The sequence below is a fragment of the Eleutherodactylus coqui genome, chromosome 4 (assembly GCF_035609145.1).
Source record: "Eleutherodactylus coqui strain aEleCoq1 chromosome 4, aEleCoq1.hap1, whole genome shotgun sequence".
In the NCBI taxonomy this organism is placed as follows: domain Eukaryota; kingdom Metazoa; phylum Chordata; class Amphibia; order Anura; family Eleutherodactylidae; genus Eleutherodactylus; species Eleutherodactylus coqui.
Window position 1 is genome coordinate 46326 of NC_089840.1, and position 14387 is coordinate 60712.

Sequence of the window (14387 nt, forward strand, 5' to 3'; positions counted from 1 at the left end):
CTGCAAGACATAAATGTACACCCTGCAGCATTAAGGGGTTAATGACACTCAAGTACATAAATTTGATATTATGGAAACAGAAACTCAACAACTCTTGTTGCACAACATCAAAATGTTTTCCCCCTCAGAGGTGGTTATTTGGCCCCCGTTGTCACTGGACACACATGGAGCCTGTAGTCAAGTTCCTGCCATACATGTTGTAGTGGATGCCGATGACTGATGCAATGGCTACCGGGATGCGGCAGATGATTCTGGGCGGTAAGGGGAAATGTAGACTCTATCTTTAACACTCCCCCAGGAATGTGGATGCCAAGGAAGAAATTCACTAGGGATAACATCGCAAAATTTTCCACACAGTCATCTGTGGGATGTCCAGTTCTCTGCTTGCTCGGATGGTGGGTTTCTGAGGACTATGTATGAAACTTGCTTGCACGCTTACTGGTGGATGGCTTACAGACACAACCTTTATCCTTAAAATTGAAATACCACTTACAAATAGTGTGCTTGTTGGGCGGAGCTTAACCAAACTTTGTCTTTAGTGTGCAATGTTATTTTTGAACAGACTGGTAAACTTGTTAATCAAGGAAACAAAATGCTGGTCTTCCTCGGCAGCCATTTTGTCTCCTATGCCCCTAGTAATGACTATGGGGAAATAAAACTCTTTGGGCCTCATTTTGCAAAACTGTCTTAGCAGCAAGAAAGCCCTTGTTGCCCATAGCAACCAATCACAGCACAGCTTTCATTTTACCTCAGCAGTTTGAAAAATACAAGTTGTGCTGTGATTGGGCAACAAGAACATCTTACCATTAGACAGTTTTGCTTAACAAACATTTTAGAGTTTTTTTCATTGATATCAAACTTCTGTATGTGAGTGTCATTAAACGTGAGTTATGAGGTTTTCACATTGGAAAGAACTCCGTGTTATATTTTGGAGCTGTGTTTTTCTGATGCAGAGTGCCAAATCTTCTGCATAAACTACTGGCTGTCTGCAGTCACCACTAGAGGGAGCTCATGAGTGTACAGAATACTCTTATTCATTGAACCCATATAGTAATGGTGGCTGCAGGCAGCAAGCAGATTATATTTTCACCCCTTGAGGACATGGACATTTTTTGTTTTATTGTTTTCATCTTCGTCTTCCAAGAGCTACAGCTTAATTTTTGAATCATCATAGTCATATGACAGCTTGTTTCGTTTGCAGGCAGAGTTGTATTTTTTAATTGCACCATTTATTACATAATGTATTGAAAAACGTAAACATTTCTAAATAAAATAGGAAAAAAATTATTGTGCGACATTTTTGAGGGGATATTGCTTTTATGGCATTCACAGGGTGGTAAAAATATGTTTGCTTTAGGCCGGCTGCACACGAGCGTGACGGGCTCCGCCGCAGAATATTCCGCAGCGAAGCCCGTCATGGCGCCCCCCAGAGACCTCATACTTACCAGCGGATCCGGCGTTTTTCACTCCCGCATGACACTTCCCCGCCCACCGCCGCCGCATCACATGACGCGGCCGGCCGTGTCATGTGACGCGCCAGCCGCATCATATGACGCGGCGGTGGTAGGCGGGAAAGCGTTTTCACGCTATCTTCCGCTGTGTTACAGCGGGAGATAGCGTGAACGGACGGCTTCTATTGACTGCAATGGAAGCCGTCAGCGCGTACACCCGCGGCAAATAGAGCATGCCGCGGGTGAGGACGGGAGATTTCACGGTGCGGAATTCCGCGGTGGAATTCCGCACGGTGTGCCCTGAGCTATTAGGTTCAATAGAACCTAATAGCTGCGGGCAACGCAGCGGATTTTCGCCGCGAATTACGCGGCGGAAATCCATTCGTGGGAAGGAGGCCTTATACTGTGAAACCAAATTTCATTTTTGGTTTATGTTTTACACCTTTTACAAAAACAAAAACAGTTCTCGCCATAGTCTGAGACCCATCCATGTTTTGGTTTCCATCTATGGGGCTGTTTGGGGTTTATTTTTTGAGGGGCAGTTGAGCTATTTAGCATTTATTTTTGGGGGGCACGTGAGCTGTGGTTTTTATTAGTACTATACTGGATTCAATAAAACAGTTTTTATTATATTTTTGAGAGATTAGGTGAACAGAGATGCAGTTCCGGTATTTCTTTCCCACAGTGTTCACTGTGCAGGATAAACGTGATACTTTAATAGACTGGAGTTTTTACAGAAGTGCGAATACCATTTTTTAAATGTTTTTTTTATGCTTTTTTTGTGAAAACTGAGAAAAGGGGGGGAGGGGTTTAACTTTTAATTTTTTTTGGTATTTCCAATTATTTTTATTAAACCTATTTTTTTAGTCCTACTAACGGACTCGAACTTGCGATTGTTTGAGCACTTGAACAATATACTGCAGTACTTCTTTATTGTTATATATTATACAGGTCTTAATAGGATAAAATCCATGGCAGGCCTGGGATCTTTCATTAGGCCTCAGGCTGAAAGGGAAACCCATGAGCACCCTGTGATCGTGTCGTACATGCAGTGTACACACAGTTGGGCCTCGTTTATTAAAACGCTCTGAAAAAAAACCCTGTCTATGTTGCCTATAGGAACCAATCACAGCGCAGCTTTCATAATACCACAGCAGTTTGAGTAATGAAAGCTGCGCTCTGGAGCAACAAAAATAGTTTTTCCTTTAAACAGATATGCTGTAAAATCCTTCCAGGCATGAAAAAAATATGTGTGGTCTAAACCCAACGGATTTGTGGCACGCATTGGCGCTACACAGAATCCAATCAAGCAATGTACAGGCATTTCACCAGAGGATTGATTCTCCTACCGGGAAGGCCAACAGCCAGCAATCAAAACTCAAACCAATGGTTGCAACAATATGGGCATGCGGAAAGGAAAAAGCGGAAAGGATGCTGGAGGACCCGCCACGCATAGCAATAATAGGGGTAAAATAAAAAATGCAGTGATAACTTACTCAGAGGGGGAAGGGAAGAAGGAACTCTCACACCTCTAACAATCCCCAACAGATCTAAGCTTTGAGAAGTATGCAGGGACTGCAACATTCATGCATCCAATAGTTAGTGTTTTGGGGAGTCCTCTAACTTCCCCTTCCTCAGAAGCGATAAACATTTCAAGCACTTACCTTATATGTCACTGATAAATTCAACCTGCTCCAAAAGTTTCGCTGCCAGCTTGACGCCAAAAGAACATCCAGTCTAACATTGGCTAATGCACTTCACAGTGGTGTGCACGTACACTTCCAGCAGGGCACATATCAAGTCACATGACCGGTTGTTTCCTTGGCATCTGGCTAGCAGCTGGAATTTTGGAGCAGGTTGGACTTTATGAGTGATATATATGTAAGGTAAATGTCTAACATGTGTTTGTTACTTCTGAGGAAGGGGTTAGAGTACCCCGCAAAATGCATTGAGTGTTTAGGTACATAAAACTCATCTATTGGATGCTTGAATGTTGCAGTCTGCACAAGTTTCTCAAGGCTCTCCTTGATCCTATGGTTGGTTGTTAGGGGTGTGAGAGGGTCTTCTCACCTCCAGGTAAGTTTTCATTGCATTACTCACTTTCCTCCTATTGCTGGGAGTCCAGTGGCTGGTCCTCTAGTGCCTTTCTTAGTTTTTCTGTTAGACAGTTTTGATAAATGAGGCCATGTGCATGATAGAGGAGCACTCACCTTAGAACTCAAATCTGCAGTGCATGAAAAAAATGGCATAAAATGCAGCCAATTAATAAACTACAGTATATCAACAGCCAGTTAGTTCTAATTTTGACCCATGTGAGTGAATAAATGTAATTGGACGTACCTTTAAGAACAGGTTTGAGGTGCATTTTCTGCATACTTCCAATGGCCGTCTGTAAGGAGTCTTCTGGTAATACCTCTGCAAAGAAATACCCCATATACCAGGCACACACTGAGGCGCATATCAGGCCCACCACCTTCAATGTATCTGTAAAATAGGGAGAGGATAGTTAGATTCATACACTATAGCCAGGGATTCACTTCGGATAGCAGCCCTTCAAGGGCGTGCATACCATGGAGGTAAACTATGGAATCCCTTGGAGAGAGGGGGCCCAGACTTGATGGTCCCATCCTCTTTGCTACTGGGTAGCCAGATTCCCATCTCCAAAGGAACTGTACTGTCTGCAAACAGGTAGGGGGAATCGGTCTAAGGGTCTTTGAAAGTATACAGAGGAGAAACAAACCTCAGGCCCAGGTGAAGGCCAGCACCAAAATGGGGCCCCCCTCTCTTCTATATACATCTGTAGTGTCCCAGAACATCATCTTGGTCCCCTCCATAAATGTCATAGATGTTTGTCTTCTGTAGATGCAAAGCTGGTCCTGTCATATCCACTGAGAGTGTTGCACAGCTGTGGTGCTTGAGAGGTTAACAGTAATAAAATCATTGCTTGCATGGAAATGTATCAGTCTGTCATGTCATGCGGTATAAGTGAGGGTATAAATAGGAGTGCTTGAGAGCGGGAAAGGGTCTAAGATCCATCTTCATTGAGAGTTCCATCTTGTACCAGAGAGAGTGCTAACACAAAGCCACATGGAAGCACCTTCAGCTTCCTTGTGGTGAAGATGGAGGAGAAGGAGAGATATTCCGTAGCAACTGCATTTTGAATGTGAGTGGAGTGAGCCCCCAAAGCCTAAGAGAGCTTTGCAAGTAATCGTTTTTTTCTGGCAAGACTCAGTACAGAGGTACTAATTCAAACCCCCAATTTTCCTATGCGGCTGTCCAAAGTCAGGATCACTGTGTAAAAGTACTCTCCTAAGTCACACCCACGTGTCTCCAGTGCAGGGTACAAATCCTAAAAGTAACTAATACTACCAGAGTGTCTGTGGAGTGACCCCCTACCCTCTTCCTCCTCCGGAGTGCTCCCAGTCCAGGTGAGTACCACACAGATAGCGCAGACTGTAGGACCGGTTTCATCCTGTGTATCCTCCCTGACCTCTGAACTTCCTTTCCTACCTGCACTGTGAAGAATTATACTGGAATTGTTGTGAATAATTGTCTTGCCAAATTTATTCCTAGTAAAGTTTTACCGGGTCCTAACTGTTCCTGGGGACCTGAGGTACTAGAAAATAGTGTCTGTGTTTATTCTCCGCTGTGTGATATATTGGTGTGTAGGAACGGTGGCATCACCCATGACAACTACTATCCCCATCATCCTGTTTATTTGCATTCCCTACCCTAGGGGTGTCAACGGTGGCCTTCAATCTTGCGCTGGCCTTGCGTGTCATCCCTCTGGGAAAGGAGTCTGGTAAGTGCCACGGTGACAAGTCATCACTTAGGCCTCATGTCCATGGGGAAAATCAGGCCCGCTACGGATTCTCCATGGAGAATCCGCAGCGGGTCCCTCCTGGCGCTCCATGAGCGCTAAAAATAGAATATACTCACCTGCAGCGGTCAGTGCCTGTCTTCCCTTCTTTCCGGTCGGATCTTCTTTCTTCGGCCCGGCGGATGTGCTCGGCACTCCGGCTGTGCGCCGGGCACATCCGCCGGGCCAAAGCAAGAAGATCCGACCGGGAAGAAGGGAAGACACGCACGGCCTGCAGCAGGTGAGTATATTCTGATTTTAGGTCTCCCGCGGATCCGGACGGCTTCCATAGGCTGCAATAGAAGCCTGCGGGAGCCGTCCGCGCAGGAGACCCACACCAAATGGAGCATGATCCGGATTTGTTCCTGCACGCGGATCCGCGTCTGCAGGGGAAAATGACATCCGTAGGTATTTAACTACCTGTGGGTGTCTAATGCATCCCTATGGGGCGCGGATCCGCGTGCAGGAAAAATGCTGCGGATTTTAAATTTTAGGCCTCCTTCCCACGAACGGATTTACGCCGCGTAAATTCGCGGCAAAAATCCGCTGCGTTGCCCCCTGCTATTAGGTTCTATTGAACCTAATAGCACAATGCTCACGATGCAGAATTCCACCGCGGAATTTCGCACCGTGAAATCTCCCGTCCTCACCCGCAGCATGCTCTATTTGCCGCGGGTGTACGCGCTGACGACTTCCATTGCAGTCAATGGAAGCCGTCCGTTCACGCTATCTCCCGCTGTAAGACAGCGGAAGATAGCGTGAAAACGCTTCCCCGCCTACCGCCGCCGCGTCATATGACGCGTCCGGCGCGTCACGTGACACGGCCGGCCACGTCATGTGACGCGGTGGGCGTGTCACATGACGCGACGGCGGTGGGCGGGGAAGCGTCTTCATGCTATCTTCCGCTGGTAAGTATGGGGTCTCTGGGGGGCGCCGTGACGGGCTTCACTGTGGAATATTCCGCAGCGGAGCCCGTCACGCTCGTGTGAAGCCGGCCTTAATTTACAAGTGGACATGAGGCCTTAGCCCTCCCAGCTCCCCATGTATTGTCAAGTGTCTGGGATGCCCTAGATACATTGCCTGATTTAAAAAAAAATCAGTACTCCCCTTACAGGTGATGTTGCTGTCCCTGGCGGCACTCTCGGGACTTGTCAACTGGCAGGGGAACTTTGGCTGGCAATGGAGATTCTAAATCCTTGCCTCCAGCGAGAGATTGCTGTGATTGGCTGAGCACCGCTGAGTGACAGCCTGCTCAGCCAATCACAGCCATTCATTCCTTGAATGACTGTGATTGGGCGCATTCCATTACTGGCTCTGATTGGCTCAGCCGGCTGTCACTCGGCGCTTAGGTAATTAGAGCAATCGTCCAGCTTCACAAGGTCCTGACAACAGTGCCGGGGGCAGCGACTTCACTAGCTAGGTGAGTACTGATTTTTCTCTTTTATCAGCAACTTTTGCTGAATTTCAGCATGCATAACAAATGCCAGCGCTGCTGAAATCGGGCAGAATCTGCATTAAATGCTGCGTTTCTGCAAACGCCTGTGTGAGGGAGGCCTTAGGCCTCCTTCCCACAAACGGATTTACGCCGCGTAAATTCGCGGCAAAAATCCGCTGCGTGGCCCCCTGCTATTAGGTTCTATTGAACCTAATAGCACAATGCTCACGATGCGTAATTCCACCGCGGAATTACGCACAGCGATTTCTCCCGTCCTCACCCGCAGCATGCTCTATTTTCTGCGGGTGAGGACGGGCTGTACGCGCTGACGGCTTCCATTGCAGTCAATGGAAGCCGTCCGTTCACGCTATCTCCCGCTGTAACCAGCGGGAGATAGCGTGAAAAAACGCTTCCCCACCTACTGCCACAGCGTCATTTGACGCGGCCGGCTCGTCACGTGACGCGGTGGGCGTGTCACACGACGTGACGGCAGTGGGCGGGGAAGCGTTTTCACGCTATCTCCCGCAGGTAAGTATAGGGGCTCTGGGGGGCGCCGTGACCGGCTTCACTGCGTAATATTACGCGGCGGAGCCCGTCACGCTCGTGGGAAGGAGGCCTTAGATTGCAAGCTCTTATGACATAGCTCTAAAGGCTAAAAAATCTTTTGAGCGATTTTCAAGCAATAATCGTTGCGTTCTTTTACAGCGCAAGGTGATCGCTCAAATGTTGAGCGATCACCTTGTGCTCCAAGCGGAGGATGCAGAAGACAGCTGTTCTCTGCTCGGAGCGCCCTGCTGTTATACAGGGCTGGACCGCTCTGTTCTTCATACCCAGCCTGTCATCAGGGAGCGGGATACAGCTGAAACCATAGTATCAGCTGTATCCCGCTGTGAATTCCTGATAACTCATCTTTTGAGCGATTTTTGAGCGAAAATCGTTGTGTCTAAAAGAGCCTTTAGGGTCCTTTTACAAAGCATGTTGATCAGAGCTTGTTTACATGGGCTAAGAGTCATTGGCAATGAGTGTCTGCTCATGTGTTGGCTGATTGTTGCCCCTTTTACACTTCCCAACAATCAGGAAAACAAATGACTGGGTGAACATAATAGCCCAATTTTAAAGGGCCTTTAGGCTAGGGCTATGCAATAAACATTTATGCAACTTGATTGGGTCTCCCCCTTTTCCATTTTTTTATAATGGTAAAGTGTTGGTAGGTAATGCAACGAAAAAGTTGCACAGGTCTCTGACTGAAATGAGTGGGATGTGAACGTCGCATGAGTCATGTAGCAACGAAGCCGCAGTGAGCAGCAGCTGTGATGCAAAAGCTAGATGCAGAAGCATGAAATTGCACAAACTGTCACCGTGCAGCCTAGTGTAACTTTATATGGTTTGGCAAGTTTGCATTTGCAGCATTTACCTCTATCCCATTTCGTGCAACTTAGAATTACTGTATATACTTGAGTATTAGCCGACCATACCGCCGGGGACACAGACGCCGGCTGTGAGGTAAGTATTGCGTTTTTTTCTTTTACCTCACTTGAGTATAAGCCGAGGGTGGCTTTTTCAGCATAAAAAACATGTGCTGACAAACTCGTCTTATGCTCGAGTGTATACGGTACTGTTTTTCATTGATGTACTTAAAGTATGATTCCATTAACTATTCTGCGATTTTCTGCCTAACTAGAGCTTTGAACATTGTCTAGAGAAAGAGATGTGGCTAAGAGGAATTATAAAATCCACAATTTTTTTCAAAAAAACATTTGCCACAATTTGTAACCTTTTCAACATTGGTAACCTCCCCTGTTGTGCTTGAGAAGAAAGATGAGGTTCATTCAATTGAATAGAACTACTGGCATAGGTGATTCTAATCTATCACTATGTGTCACCTAAATATGATCATGAGCAAACAACCTGTGTTTGTTATGCATATAATTGTCTTTCAGCATTAGAAGTGGGAACTTTAACCTCTCCCCCCTCTGTGACGTACTGTACATGCACGTCTCCGAGGTAGAGGGTGGATCTAAAGCAGGTTTGGGAGCCTAGCCTGCTGTATACCTAGTTTCTGACAGCTGACACCCACTGCAAACATCTGCAAACAGAGCTAGATGTCTGACAGCTTATATGTGCAGGAAATCCCTCATGATACAATTGCAGTTCTAGTGAAGACTTGCAGGGCTGCCATATTATATAAAAGGGGTTGTCCCGCGAAAGCAAGTGGGGTTATACACTTCTGTATGGCCATATTAATGCACTTTGTAATGTACATCGTGCATTAATTATGAGCCATACAGAAGTTATTCACTTACCTGCTCCGTTGCTAGCGTCCCCGTCGCCATGGTGCCGTCTAATTTCAGCGTCTAATCGCCCGATTAGACGCGCTTGCGCAGTCCGGTCTTCTCCCTAGTGAATGGGGCCGCTCGTGCCGGAGAGCTGGTCCTCGTAGCTCCGCCCCGTCATGTGTGCCGATTCCAGCCAATCAGGAGGCTGGAATCGGCAATGGACCGCACAGAGCCCACGGTGCACCATGGGAGAAGACCCGCGGTGCATCGTGGGTGAAGATCCCGGCGGCCATCTTGGTAAGGTAAGTAAGAAGTCGCCGCAGCGCGGGGATTCGGGTAAGTACTAAACGTTTGTTTTTTTTAACCCATCCCTTGGGTTTGTCTCGCGCCGAACGGGGGGCCTATTGAATAAAAAAAAAACCCGTTTCGGCGCGGGACAACCCCTTTAAGCCCTGCTTGTGGCCTGTGGCAAGAACTTAATACTGAGGTATTGCAGTATACTGTAGAAGTGATCAAGTAATTACAAATTCAAGTTCCTTAAGGCCGCCTGAAGACGAGCGGGTCGGATCCGGCGGCGAGAATTCTCACCCACGGCCGGCGGCCGGGTGAGTGACGTATCTGTGCGAGGCTCTGCGAGCCCCGCACAAAAATAGGACATGCCGCGGTTTGTTTGCCACGCGAGATTTCGCGTGGCCAAACCGCGGTCATCTGCATAGGAGTGCGTATTGTAATGCACTCCTATGCAGGCTTTGAGTGGCGGAAATCCCGCGGGATTTCCGCCCGTGTGCAGGCAGCCTAAGGCAGTGTTTTTTTGCACCAGGGACCAGCTTCAAGCACAACCATTTTTCCAAGGGCGGGGTGGGGTTTTGGTCATATGGGGGCAGGGTTTCAGTGGCTTCAGTAGTAATGCTATTACTACTGGGGCTGATATAAGGGACACTATTACTAATAGTATCCCCTATATCAGCCCTAGTAGTAATAGTGACATCCCACAGAGACCCCCTGTAGTAATGGTGACGTCCCACAGCGGCCCCCAGTAGTAATAGTGACATCCCACAGCGGGCCCCAGTAGTAATAGTGACATCCTACACTGGCCCCCAGTAGTAATAGTGACATCCCACAGCGGCCCCCCAGCAGTGACAGTGCCACCCTGAGACCCATATACTTACACCCTCCACCTCGTGGAAGCGCCGTTGCTCATCTGCCCGGTGTGCCGCTAGCAGCAATGATACCGGTGCACACTGTGACTTCAGTGTGCTGCCGGACGCCTCCTCCCCTGCTCTCGCGGAACCAAGTAGTAGGAGACATCAGGGGAGGGGGGAGGAGAATCCCGGCAGCACACTGACATCACAGTGTGCTCCGGCATCAGCGCCGCTAGTATCGCTGCTTAGTGAATATTGGTAGGGGAATTTGACACTGTTGACCACAAACTCCTCCCCAGTATGCTTCGCTTCATTGGCCTAAAGGACACTGCTCTCTTCTGGTTCTCCTCCTACTTATCTGACCGCTCTTTCAGCGTCTCCTTTGCTGGCTCTACTTCCCCTCCTTTTCCCCTTGCTGTTGGGGTCCCCCAGGGCTTGGTCCTCGGCCCCCTCCTTTTCTCTATCTACACAGCCACATTGGACAAACCATCAGGAGATTTGGCCTCCAATACCACCTGTATGCTGACAACACCCAGCTCTATACCTCTTACCGTGACATCTCAGCACCTTTACTCCAAAACATCACGGACTGTCTGTCCGCTGTCTCTAACACCATGTCCTCTCTCTACCTAAAACTAAACCTCTCTAAAACTGACTTACTGGTATTTCCACCCTCCACTTAGCAACCTCATCCTGACATCTCCATCTCAGTGTGTGGCACCATAACTCCTAGACAACATGCCCGCTGCCTTGGGGTCATATTCAACTCTGATCTATCATTTACCCCCTACATCCAATCTGTTTTCTGAACATGTCAGCTGCACCTCAAAAACATCGCAAGAATCTGCACTTTTCTCACTGTGGACACGCTAGAAACGCTTACTGTTGCCCTCATTCACTCTCGGCTCGATTATTGCAACTCGTTGCTGATCGGCCTCCCCTGCACCAGACTCTACCCTCTCCAATCCATCCTGAATGCGGCAGCCAGGCTCATCTTCCTGTCCAACCGCTACTCGGACGCCTCTACCCTGTGCCGGTCACTGCACTGGCTGCCCGTTAAATACAGAATTCAATTTAAACTCCCTACCCTTATCCACAAAGCCCTCCACAGCACAGTGCCCCCCTACATTGTATCCCTCATCCACAGCGCAGCGCCCCCCTATATTGCCTCCCTCATCTCAATCCATCACCCGGCCAGGGCTCTCGGCTCTGCTAACGAAACCCGCCTCCAAGATTTCTCCAGAGCATCACCGGTCTTCTGGAACGCGCTACCATAGGCTACTCAAGCAATCCAGGACTCGCAGAACTTCAGGCGTGCTCTAAAAACGCACCTCTTCAGGGAGGCATACCTCATTCCCTAAACAAACCCCTCTGTACTCCGCCTGATAACATGCTCCCTGACCTACTGACTGCAATCCCTGCTAGCCATCATAAACCGCTCCTGCAGTCATACTGTTTCTGCCGTCACACGGCTAAATGTCTGACCATTGTCTATGTGTATATCACCCCTCACTCTCCACCTCGCCATACCGGGCACATCTCCAGCCCTTTACCTTCTGTATCCCCCCATTACTTGTAGTATGTAAGCTCGTTGGAGCCGGACCCTCACCCCTACTGTTTCCATCAACTGATTACTATGTAACCGTGGTTCTGCAATTTTTGTATTTTTTGTCTTTCTGTATCCCCCCTGTCTATGTAAGCGCTGCGGAATATGTTGACGCTATACAAAAAAGGTTTATTATTATTATTAGGGGAGACATGGGCCCTGCCGATATTCACTACTAACGTGGTGAACGGCCGACGGCGGTGCCGCAGACCGGTGTAACAGAAAATATTTGATTATGGCTAATTGATATATATGTAGTATGAATTTGAACTACGCAGTAGCAGACACCGTCGAATATACCAGAAAACCACTTGTCTAATTTCTGTATATACAGAGAGACATAATGTCAAGATAAGATAAGAGTATCAAGAAGGTTCCACATTTGGCTTAGAAGATGCACCAAGAATATCAAGATATAACCAATAGGCAGCGTTGATGCCTTTATTAACCGATAGAATAATGTAATAATGAAATGTAAAGTAATCATGGTCTGAATGTGTGTATGTGTATATATATATATATATATATATATATATATATATATATATATATATATATGTAAGTGATGTTTGAATTATTACCTACGCTATAGAATAATCACGGAATGTAAGATGAGATAAGAATTTTAAGAAGTTTCTACTGCGCAACTTGGAGCTTTGTCAATATGTTTTTCACCGCGACTTAAAAGTTTCTTGAAGAGTATGCAAATTAAGGATAAGAATATGTCCAATGAGTGCAATTTAATTGACCAATCAAAGGTTGGATTGAGAACTGTCCAATGAACTATGATATTTCTTGGAATTTAGAAACTATACTAAGAATAATGAGATGTAAGCAATGGACACGAGAATGTCTTAAATTCTAACCTATGAAATGATTCTATTGAAAACTAACCAATAACCTTGCAAAGTTATCTGTTCAATCACCAGTGATTAACCCAATGTATTGGAGTTATAAATAAGGATGCCTGATACCCATCAGGTAGGAATTCTTTGATGAATCCATAACTGTGTGGGCTCTGTCATTTAATTCCTCTGTCATATGACATACTAAAGTCTTTATTGTGAGTAGCTCTACTGCACGGGCCACCTGGACTTCAGTCACAGGGCACACTCTGCTGTCCCTCAGCAGGCTATCGCCCTAACATGGGTCATCTGACGTACTGAACTCTAGGTGTGGCAGCCCTACTGCACGGGTCACCTAGACTTCAGTCACAGGGCACACTCTGCTGTCCCTCAGCAGGCTATCGCCCTAACATGGGTCATCTGACGTACTGAACTCTAGGTGTGGCAGCCCTACTGCACGGGCCACCTGGACTTCAGTCACAGGGCACACTCTGCTGTCCCTCAGCAGGCTATCGCCCTAACATGGGTCATCTGACGTACTGAACTCTAGGTGTGGCAGCCCTACTGCACGGGCCACCTGGACTTCAGTCACAGGGTACACTCTGCTGTCCCTCAGCAGGCTATCGCCCTAACATGGGTCATCTGACGTACTGAACTCTAGGTGTGGCAGCCCTACTGCACGGGTCACCTAGACTTCAGTCACAGGGTACACTCTGCTGTCCCTCAGCAGGCTATCGCCGTAACATGGGTCATATGACGTTATTTACAAGGTACACTCAGCTTTCCTTAAACGGCCATACATTTTTGCCGTAACACCGGCAAAAAAACCCAAACACCCTGCCCTAAGGGGACTAAAAATAATGTAAGATTTAAGTGAAAAACATTTAAATAAATGAAAAAACCCTTTTCCCAATTTTCCCATGAAACAATTGTAACATAAAAAAACAAAGGATTGTGATCGCCGAGTCAAAGTAAGCCCGAACCATGTAAGTATTTATTTATCTGACACAGTGAACACTGTAAAAAATACATAATGCAAAATAGCAGTTATTTGGGGCACCCTGTCTCCCAATAAAAATGTAAAAAATATCCAAAAGTCATGTATACCCACAAAAACAAGCTGTCGCAAAGCCCCATGGATGGTAAAATAAAAAGGTTATCGTTCTTAGAACATAGAGATGAAAAATAAAAAAACCTCAAAAATTGGCTAGTAGTAAAGAGGTTAAAGCATTGACTCTGCCTGGTTCAATGGAACCACTGGATAAAAGGCGCAAACCGCCAAGAAAGTGTTTCTACAGCAAATAAGAGAAGTCGGTTTTTAGGGGTGAAAGGCCTTTCCCTTGAGGGGTCTGAGAGACAATGTAAAACACTAGATAAAAATCCTGACACGCACGTCTATTTATTTTTAAAACATCCAGCAATAAAACGTATTTCAAGGCAAAATAACCTTTTCATCAGTGCAAGGTAAAAACTGACCTCCAAGTGTGCGTATGTACTATATACAATAGTGGAGATGATAAAGAATGACTGGGTCCACATTTAACAAATGCGAGAAGGCCCAGCTCTAGTTTTTTACTACACAATTCCTTGCCCCATACCCATCCGCTCGTCTGTCATTTATTGAGAAACCAATTTACTTATTTCTACTACCTCATTCCTTAGTCACACCTTCCCCAATCCCCATCCAATATGCATCCACGAAGACCAAGATATTTCTGATTCTAACGCATATACTGTTACCATCATTTTTTTATCACAATTATCATTATTTTT

At 46.7% G+C, this 14387-nt stretch overlaps 1 protein-coding gene across 3 annotated transcripts in view; it reads right to left on the reverse strand.

Moving 5' to 3' along the window:
* FAM3B (FAM3 metabolism regulating signaling molecule B) overlaps positions 1 to 14387 on the reverse strand; it is a 79815-nt gene that overhangs the window by 32087 nt on the left and 33341 nt on the right. For 2 of the 3 annotated variants that reach the window (XM_066598946.1, XM_066598947.1), the window contains exon 2: positions 3792 to 3935. In XM_066598946.1, coding sequence (XP_066455043.1) covers positions 3792 to 3935 — 144 coding nt within the window. Of the gene's footprint in view, positions 1 to 3791; positions 3936 to 14387 lie in introns of those variants that run through there. The other variant, XR_010792500.1, reaches the window with a different exon arrangement.